This window comes from Astyanax mexicanus, chromosome 19 (genome assembly GCF_023375975.1).
Source record: "Astyanax mexicanus isolate ESR-SI-001 chromosome 19, AstMex3_surface, whole genome shotgun sequence".
Classification (NCBI taxonomy): domain Eukaryota; kingdom Metazoa; phylum Chordata; class Actinopteri; order Characiformes; family Acestrorhamphidae; genus Astyanax; species Astyanax mexicanus.
Window position 1 is genome coordinate 3,526,939 of NC_064426.1, and position 23,062 is coordinate 3,550,000.

General features: G+C 37.6%; 1 protein-coding gene across 4 annotated transcripts in view; it reads right to left on the reverse strand.

Annotated features, from left to right (window-relative positions):
• Positions 1 to 14,909: 14,909 nt before the first annotated feature.
• prdm1b (PR domain containing 1b, with ZNF domain) overlaps positions 14,910 to 23,062 on the reverse strand; it is a 23,358-nt gene continuing 15,205 nt past the window's right edge. For 3 of the 4 annotated variants that reach the window (XM_022676134.2, XM_022676139.2, XM_007245585.4), the window contains 3 exons: positions 18,225 to 19,180; positions 17,707 to 17,835; positions 14,910 to 16,177 (listed from right to left, as the gene is read on the reverse strand). In XM_022676134.2, the coding sequence (XP_022531855.2) occupies positions 15,647 to 16,177; positions 17,707 to 17,835; positions 18,225 to 19,180 (1,616 nt within the window). In that variant the 3' untranslated portion in view covers positions 14,910 to 15,646. The remainder of the gene's footprint in view (positions 16,178 to 17,706; positions 17,836 to 18,224; positions 19,181 to 23,062) is intronic. The other variant, XR_007427166.1, reaches the window with a different exon arrangement.

Genomic DNA, 23,062 nt, shown 5'->3' on the forward strand with positions numbered 1-23,062 from the left:
TTTGTAAGTATGTTTAACTATTTACTAAATTCACTAAATTAAATGACTAAGTTGAATTAAATGACTAAGCAAACAACAGATCACTGTTGCCTTTTCAATTGATGTGTTGTAACTGTCTATCAATAATTTTTAATGATTTTTTTTTTTCATTTACAACCTAATCAATAATAATAATTAATAAACTCATTTATAAACAATTTATAAACCCTTTTTAATGGTAGTCTTATTTTAAAGTGGTACCAAATTATTTAGCTGGGCCGATTTTTTTCAAACTGCCTTAAATCTCCCAAAAAGAGCCGTTAATGTAGGCATCTCAACTCAATCCTGATTGGTCTATGATATTTACAGGCAGGACCGACTGTCCAGAACAGTCATAGCTAGTTTAACACTTAAGTTTAACATGATTAAAACATCTCTTAATAATTCACCATTATGTTAGAAACTGTGACAGAAACTTCACACAAGTTTTTTTTTTTAATTTTGTTTGTACAATCATTTGTGGTCATCAAAAATTAAAAGAGATTATTTTTTTCAGTTTTCAGTACCATAAAACCGCTAAATTTAAATTAGAAATTAAATAAAGTACATACACCAAATTGCACATGCAGCACAGAATTCCCCTACCTAATAATTTTTGATAAGTATTAATTATTATTTTCTGAATGTTATAATTAATGATCTTAATCTGTGATGCACACCATTATTATTTCAGGCAGTTTTAGAACGTTCCTGGAATATAAATTTTTGATTTTTATTTTAGTTGTTTAAATACCAACCAAGCTTACGAATATATCTACACATCTATACTGGCCATGCTGGTCTGAAATGAGGTGTGTTCAGGTAAATAACTGGTTTATTGCTATCTTGGCAACTGAAAACACAGGTGCACCACTGACTGACTAGAACCCTGGCAACAGTCAACTGTCAGACGTTCATTGCTACCTTGGCAATGCAGTTGCGCAGTGCCCATACACCCCCACTAGTTGCACACACAAGGAGGCGCTGTAGTGCACAAACACGACTTTTATGCCAACAATAAACAGAATGCAAATTAAAATCGCATCAAGTTCAAGTTCAAGTAAATAAGCAGTGCAGAAGCATCGATACTTTAAATACCGTTTTTTATTTATGTTTTACACAACGTTCCAACTTCACTGGAATTGGGGTTATAAGATTAGCTCGCTGACTGACAGCAGTCTGACTGTAATCGTAACACTGATCTCGTGAATAAGTCTAGATTTAGAGCCAAGTATCGCTTTAGTTTCCACATAACTGCGCTTACGTATTTGTACACTTATCACATTACGCTAGTAAATACTCAAAGATTTAAAAGAGAAATGGATTATAACTTTTTTTCTTGCACAAAGGACATTTGGAGAACGTTTGGTTTTTCAAAGTTCATACCCACATATCACTATTAGAACCAGCAAATATGCTTTTTCTGTCTCTGAGGTTCTCAAATGTGGACCTACTTACACACAGAGTGATCTATTCAAAGCATTTATTAATTTTATTGTTGATGATTATGGCTGACAGCCAATGAAAATGCAAAAATCAGTGTCTCAGAACATTTTTATATCATATAAGACCAATTGGTACTTTTTTGGCAGCAAATCCTGCTGGAAAATGAAATCCGCATCTCCATAAAAGTTTTCAGCAGATGACATGACTCTCCAAACCATCACTGATTGGTGGAAACTTCACACTAGACCTCGAGCAGTTTGGACTGTGTGTCCCTCCACTCTTCCTCCAGACTCTGATTTCTCCCTTGATTTAAAAATGAAATGTAAAATGTACTGATGATCAATGATGGTTTGGAGAGTCATGTTTGTCATCTGCTGGTGTTGATCCACTGTGTTTTATTATCAAGTCTAAAGAAGTCAGTGCAGTTTTGCTTCCCTCTGCTACTGCCAACTTTTATGGACATGCGGTTTTCATTTTCCAGCAGGACTTGGCACACTGCCAAAAGTACCAATCTTATATAATATTCAAATTTTCTGAGATACTGATTTATATTTATATTTATATTTATACTGAACAATAAACGAAATAAACTTAAAAAAAAATAGATCACTCTATGTGTGTAATAAATCTATAGAATATATGAGATTTGGATATAATACATTTTTTGAGATGCACTTAAACACCTGCAGGCCAAAGTTGCTGTAGATGGTAAAGGGTGAAGGTCCTTATTGTTTGAGGATCTGATTAATTTTCAATGAAAGTGAGATAACAGCGAAGAGAAGGTGAAATCAAAACACAGCATTTTTAAACCCACCGGGCCTGATTTACAGTTTCTGCCGCAGTTAAGATGAACTCAATAGCGTGCCAGCCTGAGCGTGATCAAGGACAAAAGCGGGTGGAATCTTGCTGCTAGTTCTCTGGAAGTGGAACCGCTCTGATGTACTTTTGATTCTTGTTCCAGAGCAGAAGCCAACGGAGATAAAGATCTGATACCTGAGCGATTTGGAGATAAGGATTACTATTGTAGACACTTGCTCTGCAGGAACACCTGCCTGTCTGCAAGCTTATAATCTACCCTACATATATATATATATATATATATATATATTGTCGAAATAATTAATAGTAAAATTACCAGCAAAGCAAAATGTTGCCGAACTTTGCTTTAAGCTGCTTTTTCACTTTAACTCAAGAACGCCGGGTGATTTTTACCCACATCATTTATTTTTCACATGATTTTCACTGTGTTGCTGCTGTATCAGCTGTATGGGACTTTGAGGAGCTTCAGGGCGATGATCATTAATGTCATAAATGCTATGATTAATGTTTAAGAGGAATGCGTTTAGGTGATTTTCATCCAATAGTGATAGAGAGTAAGATATTTTATGGGTGTAATTTACCTGATGTTGATGCCGATGTGTTTGTGTGTTTAAATCAGGTGCTCACATGTGTCTGGAATGGGTGGACCAGCAGCATAATTTTTTTTGTAAAGACATTAATCGTTAAGGATTACCTGATTTTCCAATAATATTTCTATTTTCTTTTATGGTACCATGTTTTTTTATTTTTTTTTTATTTTATGTGATGTTGCTATATGTTGTACAATTATAGAAGGGTTCCAAAACTTGTCATACAGTGTATACCCAACATTAATAATGTTGATAATTTTAACGTTAGTGTTCTAGGGTTAAAAAGAAACTTAGATTTATGTAAAACAATTATTCCTTTTTTCACATTTCACATTAACTTTTTAACAAATAATTATGTGAGAGGACCAACCAAATCAATAAATCTCAAATAAAGCTTTTTTGATGGTCTTATAAGTAATTTAGCAAAACGTGGTTCATTTTACCTGATTCTAACCTACTTAGAATATTTTTTTCCCCTCAATTTAGGCAGCCGTCGCCTGTTTTCGGACTGATTTCAATACATCAGCTCACAGACGGCTTGTGCTGATTGATATCACCCTAGGGGTGATATAATCCTAAGAGAGGAAAAAGAGAGTGCCATCTACCCACCCAGAGAGAGCAAGACCAATTGTGCTCTCTCAGTACTCCGGCAGCTGATGGCAAGCTGCATGACCAGGATTTAAACCAGCGATCTCCCGATCATAGTGGCAGTGCTCAGCCCGTTGGACCACTCAGCGCCCCACCTTATAGAATGAATGCATGAATTCTGTTGCACACTATTGCCATGCAGTCAAAGTACGAGCACGCATCCCAATACTTTGTGCATATAGTTTATTTAGCACTTACTCCTGGTATAAACCAACGAACGATGGTTCAATCCATCAGAGCTGTCCATAAATCCACAAAACAAACAGCATGTATACTTTGCTCACACAGAAAACAAACACAGATAGAAGATGATCTGCTGCCATAAGGAAGAGGAAACAAAATATTCCAAAACTGAACTTCAAGATCTGATTTAGAGATCAAAACAAACAAAGAGATAAAAAAAAAACACAGATAGAAGATGATCTGCTGCCATAAGGAAGAGGAAACAAAATATTCCAAAACTGGACTTCAAGATCTGATTTAGAGGTATGCAGAAAACTGGCAGCGGAACATCAGCGTGAAACCTAGCAGACCATCCAAAGCTGTCCAATCAGATACAGAGCACTTACAAAAGAGGGTTAATGTGCCGAGACCATGGCCTCTTAACTTCCTGATAGTGATCTAGACTGACTACTACTGGTGTCAAGTGTGCACACATGTAAAAATAGATATAGATTGATTAATGAATACATTAAAACATTATGTAATAGAGTATACCGTAATTCTATAAGGCGCACTATCAATAAATTATATTTGACTCTATATTCAGGTCTATTTTTATAGATATAAATAAAAAAGAGAAAGCACTTAGCACGTTTAGTGGGTCATGCTAATGCTGCTCCAGTAGTGCTAGCCGGGGTTAGCAGCAGGTTACAGGCAGATACTCACCTCTGAATGGTAAAAGAGCTAGCGCTTAGCATGGTTAGCTGTCAATGCTACTCAGCGGAGTGTCTTTACTGCTTCTTAATACCTGACTGCTTAAATTCATACATAAGATGCACTGGATTTTAAGTAAAATTTAAGGATTTTAAGTGCGCCTTACAGTGCGAAAAATATAGTTATTGCTGACACTATGTAATACAGCATACTATAATTTTATAAGGCGTACTATCAATAAATTCAATTTGACTCTATATTTAGGTCTATTTTTATATATAGGGCACACTACTGTAGATTATAAGGAGCATTATGTGACACTAGTAAGGAACATGGGTGTCGCCATGTTTCAATTCTAATTCAGCAGATCTCTCACCTGGAAAGCTAAGTTAAGTTAAATAAACAAAACTGTAATTCTTAAAAAATAAATCATTTTCTTTCAAAGTCAAACAAGTAATGGATGTTAATTTATTTATATAAAAACTGTATATTTAAATGAGTAAAACACTTCTGTTTATTTACAATTTAGCTGCAATTTTTTTTTTCCAGATTTCCACCAACATACTCGCCTTTAACTGCCGAAAGAGCTAGTGCTTAGTGTGTTTAGCTGGGAAAGCTAATGCTGCTCCAGCAGTGCTAGCCAGGATCAGCAGCAGGCTACAGTATTACAGATAATACACACCTCTTATGGGCAAAAAAATGAGCACTTAGCACGTTTAGTGGATAATGCTAATGCTGCCCCAGTAGTGCTAGCCAGGGTTAGCAGCAGGTTACAGGCTGATACTCACCTCTGAATGGTAAAGGAGCTAGCGCTTAGCGTGGTTAGCTGCCAATGCTACTCAGCGGAGTGGCTTTTCTGCTTCTTAATACCTGACTGCTTAAATTCATACATAAGGTAAACTGGATTTTAAGTAAAATTTAAGGATTTTAAATGCACGAAAATACAGTTATTAATAAAAAAAAATGCTGATAAAGGTCTGATAGTTTCTAGTCAAATCAAAACATGTCATCTGGGTATTTTTCTTTTCTACCAGCTGAGTCGTCGATGTCGACTTTCTAGAAACTAGACCACAGACATGGCTGAAGGGGGACTTTTTACTATCACCTGTGGCGCAACACAGCTCTACTCACTGCCTGCTTCAGTTTTAAAGATAATAAGATACATCGCCACAGAGGAGAGCAGAGTAGCCAACAACCCAGTAAAGTTCACCGAAATAGTGAGTCACCTAAAAGTGAAAACACCTTTCCAAAACCAACACGCTGAAGAACAAAACCAGCAACTCAAAATGACAGTGGAACTTATTACACCCATCATTAATCAACACAGGAGCTTGGACTCTACTCTTATACTGTTATCAGAATATTTATTGAAAATAAAATGCAAAAATATATATACATAAAAATAATTCTGCACTGTAGTTTAAAAGTAGTCCAAACCAAAAAACACATGACATTTTTAATAAACAAAAAAAAGGTGTTAAACAAACCAGAATATGTTTTATATTATAGTTTTTTCAAAGTATCACCTCTTTCTTACATTAGACAGTTTTGCACATCTTGGCTGGATCTCAGTCATTTTTTCAAGGTAGAATCACCTGGAATTCAGGCTTTCAGTTAACAGCTGTGCTGAACTCATCAAGAGTTAATTACTTGAATTTCTTGTCTCTTAAAGTGTTTGAGAGCATCAGTTTTAAAGTTGTGAAGAGGGAGAATTTTGAGTAATGTTCTAATCCATATTATGGCAAAAAACTACTCAACTAAATAAAGATAAAATACATTTTATAATAAATGAAAGTCAGTCCATCCGAAACATTTCAAGAACTTGTACTTATTAAAAGTGTCCTCAAGTGCAGTCATCGCAAAGAACGTCATGATAGAACTGGCTCTCATCAGGACTTCCCAAGAAAAGGAAGATCAATAGTTAACTCTCTTGTACAGGATAAGTTCAACACTTTTCATTTTAAATCATGGTTACTTATGTGTTCCTTTATAGTATGGATGACTTCAGTATTCATTTTAGGTGTGTTTAGATGTTTTTAGGTGTGTTTAAACTTTTAATATGTATATTTTGAAGGATCAAGCATAACATTAAGACCACCTCCTTGTCTTGTTTCTACACCTATTATCCATTTTTTAACCTCCTCTGATCATAAGAGCACTTAGTTAGTTAGTAGTTCAATGTTCGTATTTACAGACTGTAGTTCTGTATATGTTTCTCTGTACCCTGTTCTTCAATACTTAGAACCCCATAGTAGAGAAAACCAGCACAGAGCAGCTATTATTATTATTATTATTATTATTATTATTATTATTATTATTATTATTATTATTATTATTATTATTTGGGATAATTATTATTGGATCATTATTATTCTCAACACTGATTAGCACTGATTAGCATAATGATGTTGTTTGAGGTGTTTTTTTTTAGTGTGCATTGTGCTGATGATACAAGTGAGTGGATCAGATGCAGCAGCAGTGCTGCTGGAGTTTTTAAACACCTCAGTGTCAGTGCTCCACTGAGAATAGATGGATAATTGCTGCAGGACAGGTTTGATTCATGTAAGTGGCTGATATTTTTGGCTAATTGCAAGATTATTTAATATTTCCTAAGGGAGTAATAAGGAGTAAGAACTTTCTGTAAGTAGGGTGTACAGCAGGGGTGTCCAAACTACAGCCCGTGGGTCATTTGCGGCCCGTTTCCTTTTTTGGAGCGTCCCGTGAGGTATTTTAGAAATAGAATGAAAGTTGGCCCGCTGTTAAGCAGGTTTTTATAATGTGAGGTTCATTAGTGCAAAAAACGGACAAAGAGTCTAAAAGTGAAGAGGGTGCGCATTTCTAGCGCAAAAAACGGCGCAAAAGAGTCTAAAAGTGGAGAGAGTGCGCATTTCTAGTGCAAAAAAAACGGACAAAGAGTCTAAAAGCGTAGAGGGTGCGCAGTTCTAGCGCAGAAAAACGAGCAAAAGAGTCTAAAAGCGGAGAGGGTGCGCATTTCTAAGTTGGCGTAATTAAGGAGTTTAATATTAAGAGACATCATGAAATTAAACATCAATTTGAAAAATCTTAGTTTACACAACACTGTCAAAGATTAAGATCAAGTAAAATGTAAGTAAATGAAAGTAATCAAGAAAATGTGTTATTTAAGGTGGTATATTTCATTATTTGTTTTATTACAGAGTCTGTGGCCCGTGACTTCAAATAAATTTCTCTTTCTGGCACCCAACAAAAAAAGTTTGGACACCCCTGGTGTACAGCATATCTGAAGACCCCGTGTCCTATCGATGACCTTCTGGCTAGGAAGGAAACAGAAACCACTCAGTAGAAACAGATAAAATACTCTCAGCTTCAGCTGAACAAGAGAGATCAGTGATGGGACTCATGGGGTCATGAGCCACAGTGGTGTTGGCAGTAAGTGATGTAGAAACACGGCTTCCACCGAGACCTGCAGCTTACTGGTAGAGGGCTAACATGCTAATACGCTAACATTACTTTCCTTCTGTCTCGAAATCTCTCTCTCTCTCTGTTTCTCTCTCTCTCTGTTTCTCTCTCTCTCTCTAGGAACTACTCTTCAGCGGTTCAGAGAACGACGGCTCTCGCCGCTGTTTAATGGAACATGAAGCAATTCAAGACTGCACAGGAAGACAATGCTAGTAATCGATGTGAGTCACCCACACACACACACACACACACACACACTCACACACTCACCCCACAGAATCTCCTTCTGTCATTTACAGCAAGACAGAGTTTCGTTCATTCTGAGTTGTCTCAGCTTTCACAATCTCTTACCCATACTGTACTTCTCTCTTTCTCTATCTCTCTAACCGTCAAAGGACGGATTTTTAAACCTGGTCAGACCGGTCGTTTGATTCACAGCGACCCTGTATGAGACGTAAATTATAGGCCTACGCTCAAGCAGGCCAACATTCAGAGCTTGAAGCGGGTTTGTAAATTCAAAAACCAAAACAAAAAATACAATGTCATTTAGAGCATTTATTTGCAGAAAATGAGAAGTGAGATTCAGAGCGTTCAGACCTCAAATAATGCAAAGAAAACAAGTTCATAATTATCAAGTTCAGAAACCTTGTTTTTTAATCATAGTTTTCTGTAATGCATCTTGGCATCATGTTTTCCTCCACCAGTCTTGCACACTGCTTTTGGATAACTTTATGCTGCTTTACTCCTGGTGCAAAAATCCAAGCAGTTCAACTTGGTTTGATGGCCTGTGCTCATCAAGCTCTTTTCTTTTGATCTTATAGAACAGATTTTAGATTTTTTAGATTTTCTATAATAAAGACTTTAGTCATGCATCTGTTTCTCTGCATCCTTATACCTAGAGCTCTGGAAGAAAAAAAAAAAAGACCACTCAAATAAAGATGAGTTTCTTTGATTTTACCAAATTGAAAACCTCTGGAATATAATCAAGAGGAAGATGGATGATCACAAACCATCAAACCACCAAACTGAACTGCTTGAATTTTTGCACCAGGAGTAAAGCAGCATAAAGTTATCCAAAAGCAGTGTGTAAGACTGGTGGAGGAGAACATGATGCCAAGATGCATAAAAACTTAAAACTATGATTAAAAACCAGGATTATTCCACCAAATATTGATTTCTGAACTCTTAAAACTTTATGAATATGAACTTGTTTTCTTTGCATTATTTGAGGTTTGAAAGCTCTGCATCTTTTTTGTGTTATTTCAGCCATTTCTCATTTTCATATGTTATGAATATGTTATGAATGTGTTTATACAGTCTAACAGAGATGACAATTATCTAATAGAGATAGTTTAACCAAGATGTGTAACATCTTGAATATAACAATTCATAAAGCATAATAACCATGGCTATAATGAGTTATATAGGTTTTTTTTTCTTACAAATATATATAGCCATGTTTATAATGCTTTATTAATGCATTATAATATGTTATGAATGTGTGTATATAGGGTTAATTGTTATAAATATTAATAGCCACGTTTATAATGCTTTATGAATGCATTATAACATGTTATCAGTATGCTTATAGAGTCTAATAGAGATGACATCCATAGGAAGTGTTACCCAGATAATTTAACTCAGAAGTGTAATATACTTTATTACAAGCTTATAATGCATTATAATATAACAATTCAAAAAATTAAAATAATCATAGCTATAATGGTATATATTTTTTTCTTATTACATATGTATAGCCATATTTTTTTTAATACTTTATACTTTTAATACATTATAATATGTTATGAATTTGTTTGATACAGGAATATTATTTTTATCAGTGTATCTGGTAATATGGATAATGTCTTTAGAAATAGGGAGATGGTTATAATGTAATGCTTGCTCACAGTGTGTGTGTGTGTGGTGCGTGTGGTGGTGTGTGGTGGGGCTCTCCCTGCGTGTGGAGGAGGCTGCGGGGGAGGATGTGTGGAGAGGAAACAGATAAGTGCAGCTCCTCCCGCGGCCAGAAACACACACATGAGCCATTTCTTACTGTAACTGCTTTCTCCTCACTTACTGTCAAACACGCTGACGAACCACCGCAGTTTCACTGACTGAGAACCTGGAGCTGGAGAGGAGCTTCACCCAGACTCACCCAGCAACTCCAAGAACTACAGCTCGACCCAACTCAGCTTACAATACAGGCCAAAAGTCAAAACTATGAATGAACACGTGGAGTTTTATGTACTTAACAGAAAAAGATTAAATAACTAAAAATATATATTTTATATTCTAGTTTCTTCAAAATAGCCCCCCTTTGCTCTGATTACTGCTTTGCACACTCTTGGCATCATTCTCTCAATGAGCTTCTCTAAAAGAGGTGGCCACCTGAAATGAAAAGTTTTCCAACAGTCTTGAAGGAAGGAAGGAGTTCCCAGAGGTGTTTATTAGCACTTGTTGCTCCTTTGCCTTCTTCACTCTGTGCTCCAGCTCACCCCAAACCATCTGGATTGGGTTCAGGTCCGGTGACTGTGGAGGTTCAGCTCATTTTTTATTAAGTACATAAAACTCCACATGTGTTCATTCATAGTTTTGATGCTTCAGTGAGAATCTACAATGTAAATATTCATGAAAATAAAGAAAATGCATTGAAAAAGAGAAGGTGTGTCCAAACTTTTGGCCTGTACTGTACTCAATGTAAAGTCAGGTCTTAAAATGGCTTAAAATGTAAAGTCAGAGTTTAAAATAATGCAGAAAAGTAATCAAATTAATTAATACAATTAATTAACAGTACTTATGACAGAATTTCTCAACTAGTTATTAATTGGCACTAGTTAAGACATCATTATTCATCAGCTAATGTCTCATTTCATTATTATTTACAACATTCTTAAGCATTAAAATTGAAGGAACCACTTTAAAACAATGCTCCTTTATTAAGGGCTAGTAGATAGTGTTTAATAATGGTTATTAATTATTAATACTATACTATTGATTGTGACCCTTATTGTAAAAAGTTACTGATTCTTCCAACACGCATTCTTTACTTCTGCACCTCAAATTTGGCTGTTAAAGCAGCACTAGGTAGGATTTCCTTGATTTTTGATCTTTTTAAAGAAGTGAAATTACAGCTTGAAACTCACTGCAGCGCTGCATTGAGGTGTAATAGGAGGAATAGCGGTGCTCTCGTGTCTGTGCCGGAGCTCCTCTGAGCTCAAACCAGACTCTGTAAGTTTTCCGAGGCGGCCGCAACCAACGCTCGCGAGAACTGCGACCTGCTTTCCGATCTTTAGTTCTAACAGTTCTACAAGGACTACTGGTTCATTCTTGACAATTTGTAGGTAAAGATGCCTGAGAGCAAAGCACTAAACACTCAATTGATTTCTTAATGATGATGTTGCTGCCCAAGACTCCAGCATTGCCCCAGTTCACTAACATATTCACCATATGGACCAAAGGTGTTAGGGGTGAGTACATGTCGGAGGGAGGGGGCTCTGTCATCACCTTGTAGGAAATTGTAAGGGCTTTAAATGCATTTTAATGCAAACAGAAACTGGTAGCCAATGGAGCTCAATGGTTTTGCTGGTTGAAGAACAGATGCGCTGTAGTTGAGACATGAGATGCCCACCACTTGTACCAAGAGTTGGGTGGCCTGTTGCGTTAGAAATGGTCAAATCTGTCAAATCAGGATCGAGCAACTGAAGAAACATGATGTGTAAAGGAGAGCTGGCCATCAACCACAACAACCAGGTTCCTAGTTCTGGTGAAGTTGTGTTAATTGGACTGTTTTGCTGGTAGGTAGATGCTGGAAAGACGTTTTACTGCTGATCTATATGATATTAAATCATGAAAAAACTTAAAAAATATATTTTTAAATATCAACAGTAAAAGAACAGGGCTGGCAGTTTCTGGAAAAGTAAAGAAAAGTACTGAACACTACTTTGGGTGTTTTTGTTCCAGTCTAGCTGATCAGGGACTCTCAGCTTTCTAGAAAATGTAACCACAGGGCTGTTAGAGGGGACTGCTGAAGGGATTACCTGTGGTGGTGAAAGGTCTACTCGTGTGTTTTTTTTGGAATAGGTAGATATGTAAATGTAAATATTTCCATTTACTCAGTTTACACCAGTCAAATTTACACGTTTTTTTCACTGGATTTTCTGAAATTATAATTCTGGAACCTGTGTGCTGCTCTCTATTTGGGAAGAAAGTGATATTTTTCTCAGTTCCGTTTAGACCGTCATGTTTAGTTCCCAATTCAGTTTTGTGTTAAGTTCCTGCTTTTTGTTTGGATCAACCTCTGATCTGTTTTTCTGATACTTTCCTCTTATTTCAGAGCTGGTGTTCACACCAGCACTATTTAATCTGATTAAAACATACTTTGGATCATTTGTACCCTATATGTGATTCGATTGAGCAGGTGTGAAAACAGTAATCGCACTCGGGTGTGGATAAAAATAACCGGATCGAGTCCAGTTCTCTGGTGCTGCTCCATGCTGTTTACAAGGAGACGATGTGCTGGCATGGTTTATTGATGGGCATTTTGGTCCATTTAGGTTTATGCCTGTGTGGAACCGAACCAAACAGAGGAAGAAACACTCTAAATAAACGAACTCATCAACTGATTCAGACCCGAGAAACCAAATACAGGTGTGAAAATATTTATCTAGCTTTTGGGAACGTTGGGAAACAAACCATTATTATATAACAAATTTTCCTGTATGTTCCTGAAAGAATATTTCCTATAAAAGTCTCTGTTAGCTGGACGGTTCATTCATTTAATCCATTCACGATGCCACCACCACCATGCTTCACTGGTAGCCCTCCATGAACCAAAAAATGGTCTGAAAGAAGGTTTGTTTCTGTCCTAATGCCCTAATGGTGCTGTTATTAGTGTAGTTACTTCAATGAATAAATACATGAATTTGTTAAATATATACATTTATATGAATATATGTATTTTATTATTTTAAATCATGCTTATTATAAAAAGTATTAAATTGCACCAAAATGTCCATGTTAATGAGATATTTCACTTCTCTGCATATCAGAGTTTAGTAAGATTAGTAAGAAACTTTTTTTAGTCTTTTTTATTCCCAATATAAAAAACGAGTACATAATCAGATGAACATTAATTATAATGTTTTATTTTTTTAATTTATTACAATTTTTTTTTTGTCACACCCAAAATGTTGAGAAATGTTCACAAGTTGAGAATTGCTGACCTAGAAAATCTAGTAAAAAGTCGTCTTTAAACAGTAGAAACAGTTACTCCAACAAAAGCAGGATAAACTTGTTTTTAAATTCTTTTGATTTCTGAAGAAACAATGAATGAGGTGTTTATTTTTTCTTTTTCAAATATACTGTATATGCACATAATTCTATTATATATATATATATATATATATATATATATATATATATATATATATATATATATATATATATATATATTTTTTTTTTTGTCTGCACTGGAGATCTAGCCTAATAGTGTTTTGTTTTACTGTACAACCTTGTATAATTATAATGACAATAATTGTATTGAATTGAATATATATATATATATGTGTGTGTGTGTGTGTGTTTGTGTGTTTGAGAAAGACACGGCAGGCAGAGAAGTTTGAGAAAGAATATATTTAATGTGCTACATTATAAAAGTTTGATGAAAATAGTCTCTCACATATAAAGTATGAACATCTTGTACACTGCATCAAAAATAATTAGTTAAACAAACTGTACACGCAAAGAGAAAAGACTCTACAAAAATAAAAGCAAAAACAAAAATATGGAAGTAAACCTAGTCCTCGCTGTCGCTACGTAACAGAAACCTCGCACGTGGATCTAGGTCCTGCTTTTTCCAGTGCTAAACAATAAAATACATTAAAAACAGAAGAATACAGCATTAAAACGAAGCTTTCAACATAGATAACGTAGACAATCTTCACTGCCTTCACTCGCGCGGGAGATGCTGCTGTGCATCGCTGGTTTTTGGTACGAAAACTGAAGAAAGCATTGCATATTATTTTCCTGAGAAAACCGCTGGGAGGCTTAAGGTTCCTGCTGAATTGATCTGGAGCTCGGGAACACTTGCATATGGAAGCTCGGAGGAGACAAAAGCGGCAAGTCTTTTGGTAGTCTTAAACATGACAAAGCTAACACACAAAAAGCTAACGAACACTAAGAGCTTCAAATAATAATAAATAGTACTAAACATCATCGAGCTACAGAAAGAAGCAGGCTCAGCTTCTAAAACACTAGAAAAATATGAACATAAATAATTATTATTAATTATTTCACACATTCAGAAAAATTCTTCCAGTGCCTTTTGTTCCAGTGCCTCGAGTTGTTCCTATAAAAATGCTACAGCGCAAGAAAAAAAATCCCAAGCTAACAGAAACAGTTGTTTTTGGCTATATTTGCAACATCAAATCCCTGATATTCTTCCTTGTAAACCATTTATACACACTTTCTTACGCTGAAAATCACTTGGAATTCCTGAGATTCAGATTGTTTCATTTTGGAAAAGTTAGCTTTAGGCTAATGTTCAGAACAGCTCAAAAAATAACACACACACACACATAAAAAGGAATACAGTAAAAATTCCTATCGACACACACTTGATATGTCACTAAATACTATGTACAATAATAAATTAATACAACTCAATTCAACACACGTAAAAAATAAAAAGACAAAACACACAACGTACTAAACAGAGTTTGTGATTGGTCCCCCTCTTTTTCTGCAGCAGCACAGAAAAAGGTGGAAGTGCAATATTTCACGGCAAGAAAAAAGCAAAAGCTCACGACAAAGTCTTTGGAAAAACGCTGTGTCTTTTTTTGGTGTTGGTCCTCGTTTCCAGTTCCGTGTCCTTTATTTTTTGTTTATGTGGAATTTTCCCTTTGATTTTGATTGAACACCTCTAGAGAAGGTGTATTTTTGGCTTCAGCTACTCATACAGGCTGCCCTGTGCACTTGTAGCTTTTTGGGTTTTTGGAAGTTTTGTAGAAGCGTGAAAAAAAGTCCCATAAACTTTTTAGACTGGCCACAGGTTCACAATGGTGGTTGGTAGTAGTATTTGTTTATTCCATGCCCCAATGCACCTGTTTTTTTTTTTTGTTTTGTTTTTTTTTTCTTATAGAAACCTGAAAATGGTCATGAATAGGAGTTTTATTGGGTTTTTATTGCCATATTGTATCATTATCAATATTATAATATTATTTGTATCATGTTTTTCATGAAAAAAACTAAATTGAGTGTATGTTGTGCTTGTTTTGCTATTGCTTTGAAGATAGAAGTTGTTTATGTGTAATTGTTCATGTTTGCAGTTAATATAAATATATAAATGCACCTGGATTTTTATTGTAGATTTTTTAAGGGTTCTACTGTCTAATACTTACACAAAATACAAAATATAATTATTGGTACGTCTTGTTAAGTTAGTGTTGTTTACATAATAGACACAGAAATTATTTATACTACTTATATTGTGGTATTATTTTAGGTCTAAGCTATTTTATTTTGTGAGTTTATACTATGTTATGTATTAAATTACTTAGAATTATTAAACTCTGGTCATCCAAACATGGTACTGATGAAAATCCTAATTTCAGAAGTTTTCCTAGTTACACCTAATTTTAACCAAATTTCAGAAGTTTTCCTAAATCACATCTAATTTTACCCTAATTTCAGAAGTTTTCCAAATTGCTGATGCATTAAGGCATGGAACAAGTACCACCCAAGTCCTACAGTTGAGACAGTTGGGAACCCCTGGCCCACAGTAGATGCCCCCCAAAGCTGGCACCTCCCTCCCTCTACTCTTCCTCCGCCTTCACGGAAGGTCGTGGTGGGGTGCAGAACTGCACCACGCTGGCCCTCTCCTGCTGCTGCCCCTTGGGGGACAGGTTGGTATAGACCCGGCTGTCTGACCGCTCGTCTTTCTGACTGACCACCAGGCTCCTGGCCAGCCACCTCTCCAGCGCCGCGTCCACCTCAGCGTCCGGCGCGCTCTCGGCCAGGCCGTGCGCCTCGGTGCTGGAGTCGAAGTGCTCCAGCAGCTCGGCCGTCCGGAGCAGCTCGGGGCTCTGCGGCCGGGCGGCGGCGGCCGGGCAGCAGCCGGAGCGGCGGTGAAGCTCCAGGCTGAAGAGGTGCAGGAAGGCCTGGCAGCAGAGCGAGCAGCGGTGGGGCTGTTCGCACGCCGACCCGTGCATGCGGCGGTGAAGCTTCAGGTGGATGTACTGAGTGAATTTGGTGCCGCAGAGCTTGCACTGGTAGGGCTTTTCTCCTGAGTGCAGCCGCAGGTGCGTCTTCAGGTTGCTGGTGCTGCTGAAGCGCTTGTGGCACACCTGTGCAATGAAGATTAAGAAATTAGAGATTAGAAATCATTTTTAAAGTGCATTAATGATGATTTTACCTTGGTAGCTGTTGGTAATATATACTTTTTAACTTTTAGTCAACTATGAAAATGATGTATTAGAGCTAATTATGTCTACTAAATTGTATCTACAGTATCTGTAAATAAACAAATGTTAATACTGTCTAGCTAGCTAGCTTAACCTACATCCATACTTTGTGTTCTCTGGCAAGACTATACTATCTTCTAACTGTAGGAGAAGCATCCTGCTAACTTTGTAGAATAATTAACATTTAGATAAAGCTACTATAACCTAGGAAATGGCTTAAAATGACCATTGTAGAAGTTATCTGATGCACTTATCAGAGAATGTGGCACAGAAAAGTGACTATTTGGTATTATATAAGTATTATTTAACGTCTTTTTATATAAAAAACATATAATGTATCTTTGATGAATGTCCTAAAAACTATTATGAGTAACCAATAGTTTTTGTAATCCAAATTAATCTCATACTTGTAGTTATTTTCACTACAAATTACTAGTCAATTACTTCAAGATGTTTTAAAGTTGTATCAGTGGTTACAGCTAGAAAAGCTAGGAACTTTTGGTGGTTTCAAAAGATTTGAAATGGTTAATTTTGAAATTATTTAAGATTAACATTGTAGAAATGTCCATAGACAATTTTTAATCTTAGAAATGTCCCGTGTCCCCTTTTACTGTACATAAAAAAAAAACATTTAATCATTCTTTTATTCCATTCAACTGGAAAGAAAGAAATAAAAGACTTAAAAGTGAACAATACATCTGGTCTAACTCGTGCGGTTGTACAGAGGCGGTGTTGTTATGTAAAGGAAAGGCGTTATGTAAGCCGCACTGTAAAGCAAAAGGCATGCGAAAACAGGCGATAACCTAAAGCTTCCCTGTAACAGCCTTTCACTGTTGCCTTGGAATGCAGGCGGAGCGCCAGACGTGTTTTTGTTTCTTCTGAGATCAGTTTCTTTTTGGGTTTGAAGGGGTGCGTCACGACCGAGACGTAAAAAAAGAACCTAGCATCACGCCACCGGTACACCCAGCCAGGTTAATAAACAACAAGGGTGGGGCTTTCTTTCTTTCTTTCTTTCTTTCTTTCTTTTTAAAGGGTGCTTTCGAACACTAGGTGAAAGTACCCACAGATAAACAAGCAAGGTTTGGGGCGTGTGCACCTGTGCGTGACTGACAGGTACAGTAGCAGGCTTTATCTTTCTCTGTTATGCTTTCCTTTCCAATGCAAGTTCTGCTGAAAGACTGTAATGTCTAATGACTCAGCAAGTCTTGACCTCGTTTTGGTTTGGGATGGGTCTCGTTCTGTTGCACGGAATGATCGAGAACTTATCAAGTTACTCGGAAGGATCTTTGATATCTTTGTTAGGTTGCAAAGAACTGTTATCTTGCTTGTGTTAAGTTGCTTTAGTTATCTGTCCATAAAATCTGGAGATACAACAAGAAATAAGATCTTCCTTCTGAGAAACACACACTCACCTGACACTCATGAGGTTTCTCTCCAGTGTGGACAAGATGATGCTTCTGCAGGTGAGCAAGCTGAGTGAAGCTCTTTTTGCACAGCTGGCACTGGAAAGGCCTCTCTCCATTGTGTACCCTCAGGTGCACCTGCGAAGATATCAACCACAATATATACAGGTAAGCCAGAGGTTTAATTGGGCCCACACTTGTTTGACCATGATGAGGCTTATCTGGTATCTGTGCAGTCTGGCAAGTCAGATTCCTGTCTTTCATCAAAGTGGCATCAGTTGTTGTATGTCATCATTTAACATGAACTAGATCCTTCTACCCTGACAGGTCTACTCAAGTCTAACTGTATCGATGCACTCTATGATCCACTATAACAGGAAGGCAAATTCCTTAGATGTTCAGCATACTTGGCCAATAAACTGAATCTGATTGACAGTCTGAGAGAACTGATAAAACTTCAAAAACCCCCATCAACTGTAGGTAGAGAATCTTTGTAGGTAGAGGCTTTGAACTTCCGCTCCACTCACCTTCAGGTTGGAAAGCTGGCCGAAGGTTTTGAAGCAGACGTTGCACTCGTACTTGATCTTCCCGTTCTGTTTCTTCAACGGGTATGGGAGAGACTTGTACCCAGGTCCATGCCGTGAGGAAGATGATGATGACAATGACGATGATGACAATGACGATGATGACAATGGCGAGGAAGATGACTTGGGTGTGGAGGCCAGGCTGAGGTTGATGGCCTCTTCGCACATCGATTGGGGCGGCTGAAGAAGATGCAGTGGCTCTGGAGAGGAAGAAGAGGAGTGCTTGGACAGGGGAGAAAGTTCAGGAGTGGCTGGGGCTCCTTGGGGAGGGGAGGTGTTTGGAAGTCTCTCCTTTAAGCCACCGTGAGATGTAGGGTAGGGAAGGGAAACAGGCAGAAGATCTGGCTGGGTCATTGGTAGAAAGGACAAGTTGTCGTTGCCCATAAAACCATTGTATCTGACTGGTCCTCTGGGGGGCAGCATTGGAGGGAATGGAGGAGTGTATGGAGGCAAGAGCATGCGAGAGTAATGGGGGTTGTAGGGAGGTAAAAGCTGATAGGGGGGCTGCAGAGGTCTGGGAAAGGGCAGAGGAGGAGGGTAGGATGTGGGGTTGTCTTTGTAGCCGTAGAGGCCGTGAAGATGCAGTGGAAGATCTTGGTGCAGTCCTGGGAAGTTCTGAGGGCTCAGTTCAGCACGGGAAATGTTCTCCCGGGTGATCTCCGACTGGACTTTCTTACTAAAGTCCATGATGTGCTGGTCAGGTGTGTCTGGAGGAGTATCCCTCTCAATTGCCTCAACGTCAACCTTCTCTTCCGCCTCTTCCGCAACTTTTTCTTCCTTCTTGGCCTCGTCCTGGCTCTTGGGCAAGTGAGGGCTTGGTCCTCGTTTTGGGCAGCAGGTCCACTGAGGTAGGTAGTGCTTCTGGAGGTCAGCTTCCATCACGTTGCCGCCCAGACGTTCTGTGGGAGAGGGAGAAGCATTGGTTAGACTTGCTATGTTTATCACTACTCTTTATGTTTGATATTTTTCATTCAATCGTTGGGACAATTGATATGGGTCCTTATTATCATCTGCAGAAACTTTCTTTGTTGATTGATTTTATTGAAAAATAAAAAAATCAAATAAAAATATAGGTAAAGGAAAATGGAAATACGAATGGTCAGATCTCAGTGTAATTTTTATGCGCCATGCTCTCCACATCTATGTGACGTTAGATGTTTTTCATTGGGCTTAAGACAAACACTGACTACTGACTACTATTCTCCCCCGAAAAAAACACGACCGTCACACGCCTACTCATCACCCCCTCCCTCACAGCCTCACTTATGGTAAATGGCACATCTTTCAGTTTTAAGTTGACAGGCATAAGATACAGCGCTGGTTTCTATCTGACGTTCAGAACAGTACTGCTATCACAAAGCACCTTGATTAGCAGTGTGTGGGAGTTTACAGGGTGTGCACACAAGTGAATGTGTGTGTGTGGGTGTGTGTGTGTGTGTGTATGAGAAGACTGGAGTCAAGCACAGCAGTTACACTTCTCAATCAGAAACTCTGCTGACTCACTGCAGCGACAGATGTCGTCAACCACAGGAAAAATCCTTTATCACCGCTCAGGCACTAAAACTCGACACGGGAAGAGAAGAGACAGCCAAGTTCGCAAACATCCCGATCCTCCTCAGCAGGTAAACAGAAAACCACACGCCTCTCTTGACCACAGAGGAGTAGAAGAAAAAGTAGAAGAAGAGAAGAAAACACAAAACAGAACAGGGCTCGTGACCAAGTTCTGCCCAATTGGAGATGCCGGCCTCCTCATCCACTCTCTCCCTCACAGAAGGGAAGGAGATTACACAAACAGATTATTACCCTTGTGGTCAGGGGTTGCTTCCTCAAACCTGGTGTGAACTAGTCTACCGATGCTCTTACAGGCAGCGTCTACCGTCAGTGTTTTGTTGAAGGGGAAAGTGAAAATGGCAAACCAGACTGAGAAAATAAAATACAACCTTGGTTGCATTATTTCTTGTCTGTCTTGGTAGAAACCATTGTCTGGCCATTGTCTGAACCAGAAAAAGTGCTATGAAATAGAGTTTTTCCCCCCACTTTTCTCAGGCCAGGTCGGTTTGGGCTAAAAAAAAAAAAGGTCTGTTATGTAGGCATCTGGTTTTTCATGCTGATTTTTATTTTATATAAAGCTATACCGTGATAATCACAATATTGCAAAGTATCAAATCAAAGTGTTTTTAAAAAAGTTACAATCATTGTAAATTACATTAGAGAATATAAAATCATTGTTCTTTTGTTTAGAAATGTTCAATTACGTTATATTAGGAAATGTATTCAGTTAATCATCCTTGTAGCCTAATTTACTGATGTTTAGGCTTGGGGATCATTGTTCACATTGTTTATGTTTTAATCTTGTGTTTAAGAGATTTGTTCTTAATAAAAAAAAAATCTTAAATAATAGGTCTATGCTTCTTCAGGGTTGCAATGTTAATTAGCATAATTCTGAACAGATTTTGATTATTGAAAATGTTTTAAAAGCTCAATTTTAAAGCTCTACTTACAAAAATATGTTGGGGCTCATAATGACAGAGTTTTTGGGCCTGAACTAAGAATTTTAGAGTGAAGCATCATGAAGGGTCAGTTTCCCAGACAGAGAATAAACCTAATCATAGACTAAACTTTCCTTTAAATAGAAAATCTTTTGGACTGACCCATTCACAAACAAAAACAATCAAAGGGCTCTTTAGAAATTCCGATTAACTTTCCTAAGTTTCATACAAATCAGGTTCAGAGGTGCTGAGTAATCCTCAGGTGACTAAAAAACAAACACACATATACACACAGGACAAAAACAAAACTCCCAGTAATTCAATAGCCTACTGATGACTGGTGATGACTGGTGATGTCCTCTCACAAGAGCTATTAAATGGCATGACGTGACAAATAGTCAGTACTCGCCTTTTTTTTCTGTGCTATTTCCCTTTCTCTTTTTTTGGCCCGGTCGATTTCTCTGAAGCTCATTCAGGAAGTAAAAGATGTAAAGTAGCCGGCGTGACGTGAGGACCTTCAGAGAAGGCAGCTTTAAGGGAAAAGTCACCCGGGGTTTATGGTGGCCTGCTTCCTGCGCCGGGGCGGCGTGCCGTTTGATACAACAATTGAAAGTACGAGGGAAAGCTCAGGAGTCGGCCTGCATGACTCAGGCCACTGGCCTGAACAATAAGCAGTGCATTTGTTTGTGAGTTCTGAGTAGATAGCACAGGAAATGGTGCTGTGTCATACTTTAGGCTATTGTCTGGCAGACTGTATCAGCGTGCGAGTGGCATTACGATAATCTCTTAAGATTTTTCCTCACACGTTCGTGCACTACACTCCCACTCTCGCACGCCTGCTCTACTCTCGCAAACTCTTTCACTGTCATTTGGCGATGAGACAAAAAGAAACTATGAATTTATAGATCTTGAAACTCTACAACTGCATGGACAATAATATTAATAGTGCTTTTGTAGACCATTTCTTTGCTGTCCAATTAAAAAAAAAAACAAGTATCTCCATTTTTGTCGATTTTTAATTAACTACATAATTTGAACAGACAAATTGTCCTTTACACTGTGCCAAACTTACTTGATGAATGGACCAATAGACTTCCATTGAAAGTTCAAAAGGTTTTTTCTCTCTCCTGTAAAGTTGCTGTTTTGGAGATACTTGTTTTTTTATTGGACAGCTACGATTTACAGTACCAGCAGAACAGTGATACGGTAATGTCTCAAGGTTTTCCCTCACACATTCAAATTCACATTCTCATTCGTGCACAACACTCCTACTCCCACTTTCGCACTCCTACTCTCGCAAACACTTTCATTCCCGTACGATGAAGTGATAAAAGTGATAAAGAGTCCTGAAACTCTCGATTCAATGCTAAAGTTCCGTGCAAAATATGTAAATACGTCGTAAGGTAAGAGAAACGAGAAAGTGAGAATAAGAGAGAGAGAGAGAGAGAGAGAGAGAAAGCGAGAGCGAGAAGAGATAGCCATCTCTACCTGTTTTTGATGTACACAAAGATTAGAACGTCATCAGTGTAATACATTCAGCCGTATGCCAACATGCTCCAGAGCTACCTTATACCCATGCGGAAACAAAAGACACATCCCCGCTCATCCCGCTGACGTGGAGATACGTGGAGATAAACGGATAGACGGATGAATTGAGTAATTTAACAATGGGAAAAAGTGACTAATGTCAATTGTAAATACTAGGAAAGGCTGAAAAGGGGATGTGATGCATCGGTGCATGAATAAGCATGATATAATCTGGTCATACTGCTGAAGATACTACTGGAATACTGAGGGAAAAATACAAGCAGGCAGAGAGAAATAGATAGAGAGAATGATAGAGAGAATAATAGAGTAAAGAATAAGAAAAAAAGACAAAAGAAACAATATCTAAATGGAAATAGTAGAAATGCCAAATGATGATTACTCATGATGATTGAAAAGCCTTCTTGGATTGGGATTAATCTTAACTTTTATCATGTTTTATTTAATTTAAAAGTATGTTAATTGAAATGCTCCACTCTTGATGCTTACTTTAATATCCATCTTTTTTTAAACTGATTTTAACTGACCTCCAGTCAAAATATAACTAAGGATACACTGAAATATAAAATTTTATCTAAAAAAAAAAAAATCATAATTAATTAAATGTGTAAAAAAAAAAAAATTACATTCTAGCAAACATAACGCACAGCAGGATATGACATAAAATAAATGCATAGAGTCATTATTTGTTTATATAATCCTATAAACCTAACCCTAAAACATCCTAAAACCCCAACCCCGGGTCGT